The 8,167-nt window shown below is 33.2% G+C and overlaps 1 protein-coding gene across 1 annotated transcript; it reads left to right on the top strand.

The window, feature by feature from the left end:
• The first annotated feature begins 234 nt into the window (after positions 1-234).
• Positions 235-6,818, top strand: LOC8262227 (U3 snoRNP-associated protein-like EMB2271). The gene is made up of 7 exons (XM_015719420.3): positions 235-956; positions 1,182-1,524; positions 1,903-2,127; positions 4,341-4,569; positions 4,848-4,984; positions 6,074-6,139; positions 6,603-6,818. The coding sequence occupies exons 1-7, from the start codon at positions 529-531 to the stop codon at positions 6,678-6,680; spliced, it is 1,506 nt and encodes a 501-aa protein (XP_015574906.1). The 5' UTR covers positions 235-528; the 3' UTR covers positions 6,681-6,818.
• Positions 6,819-8,167: the final 1,349 nt, after the last annotated feature.

Genomic DNA, 8,167 nt, shown 5'->3' with positions numbered 1-8,167 from the left:
TATTCTTCACGTCCGGGATCTTTGAGCAAAACAAGAAACCCCCATTCCAGTGGAAAATGGAATGATTAATTTAATTAATACATCAATATATATTTAACTTAGATGATAAAAATTTAAATTATTATACGTTAATTGATAGTATATTAGATGATTATAATATAATATAAAATTCTCATTTTCAAAAGTAGATCTCAAAACTAAAAAGAAAAAACTGAAAAGCAATTTTGGAAAAGGAGAAGACAAAGTTCAAATGAAATTTGCTACAGATCCATACGCCAAAACCCAAAACCCGAGCCTTAAACCCTACCGACCCATTAATCCTCTTCTTCATCAGTTGTCGCTTTTTCTCCCACCTAGAAACCTTAATGCTTAAACCCTTTACCCTTTTTCTTGCCTAAGGTCGCAGCCACCGTTTCAGCACTCTCTCTCTCTCTGCATAATTTACATTCAAACACACACACGAAGTGAACTTTCATCTTTAGCAAAGTTTTATTTCGTTACCAAATATATAATAAATATTTAATCAGCATGAAGTACAGCAACAAAAGCAAAAACTCAAAGAGAAAAGGGTCAGTAAAGCAAGATCCTTTCTTTAACACAGAATCCAAAAAACGGAGGAAAAATGAATACAGAGACGATTACATTGAGTCAGGAGGGGAAGAGTCGGACGAGGAAAATAATAATAATAATAATAATAATGGGTTTTCTAATAGCGGCGATGAGAAAGAGAGGGAGGATGAGAAAGAGACTGCTCAAGAGAAGAGACAGCGTTTGGCAAAAGCGTATTTGGAGAAGCGGAGAGAGATTTTGAGAAGAGAAGAAGAAGAAGCAGAAGAAGAGGGAGAAGATAACGGTAGGTGTGAGAAAGAAGGAGAAAGAGATTCTTTAGTTGTTAATATGCTGCTTAAGGAGCAGCTTGAAGATAGCGGCAGATTAAGAAGAGCTATTGCTTCTAGGTAATCAATTTAGCATTTCTCCATTTGTTTTCCTTGTGGGTCCTTTTTAGTTTAATTTTGTCTTAGATACAAATTTATGTGCTTTTATTTTTTAATTGTTAGCTTATGGTCTTGTTGGACAGGACAACTTCTAGAGGGTAATTTATTCTGCAAGTTTGAAACTTTAGAGCATGTTTAATTGCAATGTTCATTTTAAGAATTCTTTTGTGTTTATTAATATTTTAGGGTTGAGAAGCCTGAAACTGTTGGTGGATTTGAGGTACTAGTGAAGCATAGGCATTCTGTAACTGCTGTATGTCTATCTGATGATGACTCAAAGGGGTTTTCTGCTTCCAAAGATGGCACAATTAGACAGTGGGATGTAGATACTGGGAAAGGTGAAAAATACCAATGGCCTAATGACGAAACACTGAGACTTCATGGGGTCAAGAATCCTGATGGTCGAGCTACAAAGCATAGCAAGCAGGTTCTAGCATTGGCTGTTAGCACTGATGGACGGTATTTGGCAACTGGAGGATTGGATCGCCATATTCACTTGTGGGACACACGTGCAAAACAACATATTCAGGTATACTATGTTATGCTTTTTGAATAACCTTTTTTAAATATTAGGCTTGACTTTAAAGGCTACAATTAAAGTTGGTTACAGTTTGAGGGATGTGGCTGGCCTCTCAGATTATGAGGGCTTTTAACCAAGTGAAAGAGAAAGCTTTCTCGTACTGGCATTTTCCTGAATGCATCATCAACTTTTATGGACCATATTAAATTGAAATCTTGAAAAGCTTACAGTCCCTAGATGCATGTTTAGTTAAACCAACTTATTGGACGCATTGCACATTCCTGCATCCAAACTCTTCTCTTGCAGTGTAAACTTATTTGGAATGATATAGACTCAATATTGAAGTCATAATTTGCACAGATATCCTGATTGATTATCTACTTGTAGGCTTTCCCAGGTCATAGAGGGCCTGTGTCATGCCTAACTTTTAGGCAAGGGACTTCTGAACTTTTTTCTGGTTCATTTGATCGATCAATCAAGATATGGAGTGTGGAAGACAGAGCTTATGTAAATACATTGTTTGGTCACCAAAGTGAAGTATTAACAGTTGATTGCCTGCGGAAAGAACGGGTGTTGGCTACTGGACGTGATCGAACTATGCAATTGTTTAAGGTTTGTAAACTCTTCTTATACTGTTTGGAGATTCACTTGATCTGTGTTAGAGAGAAAAAGAAAACAGAAAAAAGAAAAGAAAATGATTTTTGTTTTTTTTTTTTGGTTTTGCTAGCTTAATCAAAAATGTGAAAATTGCAGTTTGATAACAAATAACAATTGACTGAAAAACACTCTTATGTTTATTCCATATATCTCAAGGTATTTAAACAAGATACCTAGACCTATTTAAGGTAGTCAACTATATAGGAATAATTACAGGAAAGGTAAGTCAACTATATAGGAATAATTACAGGAAATAAATAGAGAAATATTACAACTAAATAGGTATACAGCTATATATGCTAAGTATAACACTAAGTGATTCTTGGAAACTTAGGAAGCTCCTCTTTCTTTGATAAGCAATTTCACACTAAGCATCTGCTGGCACTGTTGCCCTTGCTATACCAGAATTGTTGTTGTGTTTATGGAAATTATTTTTTATTTTGGAAACACAATAAATTCAAGCCAAACAGTGACCACAATTATTCAGATTTGGAAGTAAGATGATTTTTTTGCCCTTTTGGGTTATGGTGCCAACTTCATTTCTTTAAGCGTTGGTTGTTGAGTCTGTCCCAATGTTTGAAAATTTAGAGGTGATTTACAGTTCAATAGTTTAAGAACAAGATTGAATATCTTTTTCTTAGTGGCCAACCATAAAAAAGTTCTTATTGGCTTAGTTGGCTAACAGTTTGCGAGAGTGAGCCTTAATGCAATTTGTGGCTAGAAGGTTATGGGTTCAAGCTGTGAAACTTTACAGCTTGAAACTTTAGTGCAATAAGAAGCAGGGGAAGTCCTCATAAAGTAGATGCTTCTATCCCTACTTTGAGAGGTGAGAGCCTTGTGCGTTGGATATGCCTTTAATTTTAGTGAACGAAATACAACCCTTGGTCTTATACCATTGGCCTAAGGACTAAAAAATCCGAAAGTTCAAGCATTTTTCAGTTTAACCATTCTTTCAGACATTATAAATTTAAGCCTAACCTTGTGACATTGGTAATAACTATGACCAATTTAGTGAGAATGAACCAAAATGTGAACCTAAAACATAGATGACTTCCTTGTAACGATAGAATTATGGTTTATATTTCTTTCCATTATTAATTATACAAAATGTTACTTATCTTGAGTCTTTTTTGTTTCTAAGAAATTATTAACTTGTATTTATCAATAAGATGACATATTTTTCAAAGAAAAATAGATCACTTTTGTGTATGTACTTGCATTGCAAAGAAGGTAAAAGAAATTTCCATTTGGCATTTGAGATAGTTACATATGTCTGTTTCATCTTTACCTCCCTTACTGAATTGGCTAATTGTTATAATGTAAGAAGGTTAGGCTAAAATTGACAAAATTAATTGGTTTTGTAAGAATAAAAAAATGACAAGGGTTCGGAAACTTTTTTCCGCATTGGGCCTTTACCATTTGAGGTCTTACAAGAGTGCTTATTAGTCAGAGGAACATCTTTCATACCTATTTATTGTAAGTTGATGGAAAATATCAAGGGATCAACAGAATTGATCATGTGGCATATCTGTCAAAATTCTGTTTGGATGCAAGGTACAAAACCGAAAGGCTGATATGTTTCTAAAGCTCCTAAGTGAGGCACATTCGTCAAGGTGCAGGAAGGTTTCCTCAAATTAATGTGAAACAGCTTAACCTAAATCCATCCTTCATCATAAAGTGCATGCCCGGTCTTGTCATTGGCAGGATTAACGGTCCCAACTGTGTTAGTCATGGGATTTTGCAACTTCCTAGAATTTAACACTTATCAGCTCTTAACTCTGCCTATCGCTTTTCACAACACAGAAGCTCCTACTCTGATCTATTATACTGATAGGAGAGCTTAGAATAAGAGAAAACTAAAATGGAAATTGCATAAAATCCCACCTTTGGTTTCCTTGTGGATATTACAGATGCCCGCTGTTTATCTTTCTCCAGGTAGTCGAGTATTTGTGGATTAGTGGTTGTTCTGAAGACTCTCTATCTTGATTGGCAATATCAAACTTAAGAAATTGATGTCATGTATGGCTGCAAAAGCTTACCACTGTTTGATAATGTGTTGAAGCCTTGAAGCATTCTAATAGCCTTGTTTATTTTATTTAATGTATTTATCTTTTATCCTCAAATCATCTTTTCAAAGTGCTGCATTTGTCTTGACATCTTCTCAATAGGTCCCTGAGGAGTCAAGATTGATCTTCCGTTCTTCAGCATCGTCACTAGAATGTTGTTGTTTTATTGATAATGACGAATTTTTATCGGGATCAGATGATGGAAATATTGAGCTCTGGACCGCGCAAAAAAAGAAGCCTGTATACATTGTTAAGAATGCTCATGCTTTGTTGATTGACCCCAAGAATCCTGAACAAAAAGATAATGCCAGTCTTTCCAGTGGTCCAATAGGTATATTATTTAACTTTTATTTCCTCATTCTTCTTACTGCGGTTGAAGAGAAAGAATACTGCTTCAGGGAAAAATGTTTCTATAACATGAATCCAACTGCTAATTCAAAATTATTTTTGGCGTCAATCATTGATTTCTTGGGTTATTTCTGCTTTATTTAAGAGATGGGAGTAGGTGTTTTCGGAGAGGTCATTCACGGTTAAAACTCCTAATTTGTTTCTCTGCCCTGCATAATTTGCTTTGTCAGCTAATGCTCTGAATGCTGTTCTTGTTTTCAGCATGTTCCTGGGTGAGTTCAGTCGCTGTCTGTACAGGCAGTGATCTAGCTGCATCGGGAGCTGGTAATGGATCTGTTCGCCTATGGGCTATTGATGGTGCTCCCAAAGGCATTCGACCCTTGTATGATCTTCCATTGGTAAGTTAAAATCATTCATAGTGAGTCTCGTTTATTTATTTATTTACACTTTAGTTTGCTAGGGAAGTTCTCAGCTACTGTGATTCAATTGACAGTGTTACTCTAACACGAGCTGCTTTATTTCAGTTGTCATGTATTATTTTAAATATAGCTTACAGTTTTATGGAGATTTCTCAAGTTACCAATAACTTTTGAGGTGGATAATGCATATCCAATCGTTGCTTTAGCTCTTAGAAAATTAAAAGAAAATCAGTCATAAGGAGATCAATCTTGGCTAATCAGATCATGTAGTCTACCCAACTTAGCCTTGAAAGATCAACTTAGCCTTCAAGATCATAGAAGGCTTTGCCTTCAATTCCTTTATTAAAGCAGTTTGACGGGTTATGCTTCCATTAAAGCTGTCAGCTTTCTTACCTTTTAGCTTATCAGGCACAAAGATTCATATAAGGCTTCCAGGCAAACTTAGCATTCCAGGTTTTTGACACATAAAGATGTCCTGAGCAAGATATAATATAGTGATGAGATTGATTAAAGTTGCCATATTTGCCTATTACCATAGACCTCCTCCTGTTCATTTTGTTGGAATGCTTCAAATAAAATTCAACAACCTGAAGTGAACTTTAAAAACAGTTTTGGTTAAAACTACTTGTGTGACCTGAAAACACACTGATATCTTTATTTGAAGCGTGAGAATCATGAACCAGCTGTTAACAAAGTGTCTTCAGGGCTTAGCAGAAATAGCCTTGCTGTTCAATGATTGTTGTATGATACAATTATTCAGAAGCTTTATATAAGAAGCTAGTTTTTAATGCATGCACATCTGAGTGTGCAGATGACTTGTTTGATTTGGCTTATGAAGCAGACTAGGTCATGATTCAGTTTCAAGCTGGGAAAGTTTGGGTTGGTGAAGGTTCCAAGTTAATAGTTTATCCTGAAGCACTAATTTTAATTGTTAAGAGGGTGCTAATAGTTTATAAAAAATGTCAAATAACAAGACAAGGATTATAGAATACCAAAAACCTTGCTAGGCTAAAATCTGGTGAGGAAGTTGATCTGTCATAATCTTATATAATCTCTTATTTGATGCAGGTTGGATTTATCAACTCTTTGGCATTTTCAAAATCTGGAAGGTTCCTTGCTGCGGGAGTTGGGCAGGTGAAGTTTCTAAATTTGATTCTTCTCTCCTTTTTAAGTCCATTGTTTTCTTCTCTTGAATCTGGAACTAGGAACCTAAATGGTAACTGGATGAAGGCTAATATCTATGAGACAAAAAGACCAAATAGCTTAATAAAGTACTCCTGAATCGAATACTAGAATGTTGTGTGGTTATTTAAATGAACCATCCTTCTTACTTTTGGGTAAGAAGTGTGGTTAGATTGCCTATCCATCATGCTGATCTAGAAAGGTCAGCGTGCACGTTCATTTAGGGTGTGTAAGAGAGATGAGAGGTTTAACTTTTCATCATTTGGTAAGATCTCGGAGCCCTTTCCGACTTCTGTCCAAACAAGAACTGATTCTTAAATCTACTACTATTCTTTTTTTCTTTTTCTCTGTTGCTGCCATGTACTATATTTTGATTTATGCAGTTCCATGAGATTTCAAATTACTCGTGCAACAGGAACCTCGACTAGGACGATGGGGACGAATTTCAGCTGCTCAAAATGGAGTCGCGATTCAACAGTTGAAATTTTTGTAGGATATGCACAAGTTTTGAGCTTACCAGTTTTGACACCAGACTAAAGAAAATGAACTGAGAAATTCTGATTCTTGTGATTTAGTCTTTGTCCAAATTGTATATTTAAATGCTGGGTTATTAATCGGCATCATTTTTGCATCCTGTGCTGAGTTCTTCCATTTTATCCATCTATGGTTATTTTTCAACTGATAGGGACTCAAAAATATCATTATTTATGTGGAGAGGTTTGCATCTTAAATAGTCAGTTGCACAAGACCTCAAATACCACATTTTGTCTAGTTTGGCAACTGGTTTGTTAAGTTTTACATGCTGCTGCTGCTGCTTCTGCTTCTGCTGCAATGGATATGATCTAGCACTTCTTCACATGCGACCAAGAGCTTGAACATGGCACTCTGGGATTCTGGCTTCCGGAAATTGCGGTTATTTGTATTAGTAAGATTGTTAGTTTTTTTTTCAACTATCAACATTAAGGTTCTTTTTTTACTTAAATTTTGTAAGATTACACAAATTTCGCATTATATTATTTATCCGATACATCTCTATCTTGTAATCGGTAAAATTAAAATAGCCAGTAAATGATAGTTTGGTAAAATCATTTATAGTAACCAATTAAAACATCAATTAGTTGTTTCTTTTTAAATTTAAAATATCACTGTTTATTATTGCTTTTAAAGAACTTCATACAAAATACAATTAAATAATTAAAGGGTTAAATATCTTTATATCTTTAAGTTTTGTTATATTATACTAGTAAGTTTTTATATTTTTAATAATTAATTTTGATACTCTTTTCATTTAATACAATTAACTATTACATAACAATTATTTTTATCTAAAATACTAGCTCTATTCTTATAAATAGAGATATAGAGATATTTTAATATTTTTGAATTTTATCAAATTGGACTAATAGGTCTTTCTGTTTTCAATAATTAATTAAATAATTATCCGCTCTAGACGGTTTAATTTTAATTTTAATAAAAATTGAACAATACCAAACCACATAGATTTAACAAGAATACTAAAAATAAATTGACTATATAACTAACTAACTATATATATATATATATATATATATATATATATATATATATATATATATATATTATAAATTTTTAAATAATTATTAATTTTGACAACGATAAATTCATTCACCAAAAAAATTTATTATCTCTTTCTACATGATTGAATAATTTTCTATAATTTGAACTCTGCACTTTTCTTCTACTATATTCATAATATCTATATAAAAATAAATAAATAGATTCTCATAAAATAAAATAAAATAAATATATTATGAACATAAATCGAATCAAATTAAATAATGATGTTATAACTTAATTTAATGTTAGATTATTAATTTATTTTTAATATTTTTTATTTATTTAGTATTTTATATATTTTAAGTATATAATTTAGTAATATTTTCTTACTTTACTTACATAAAAATAAAAATAAAAATATCTTATGTTATTTTTTAGTTTACT

This window comes from Ricinus communis, chromosome 2, assembly GCF_019578655.1.
Source record: "Ricinus communis isolate WT05 ecotype wild-type chromosome 2, ASM1957865v1, whole genome shotgun sequence".
In the NCBI taxonomy this organism is placed as follows: domain Eukaryota; kingdom Viridiplantae; phylum Streptophyta; class Magnoliopsida; order Malpighiales; family Euphorbiaceae; genus Ricinus; species Ricinus communis.
This window is presented reverse-complemented; position numbering and strand designations above follow the sequence as displayed.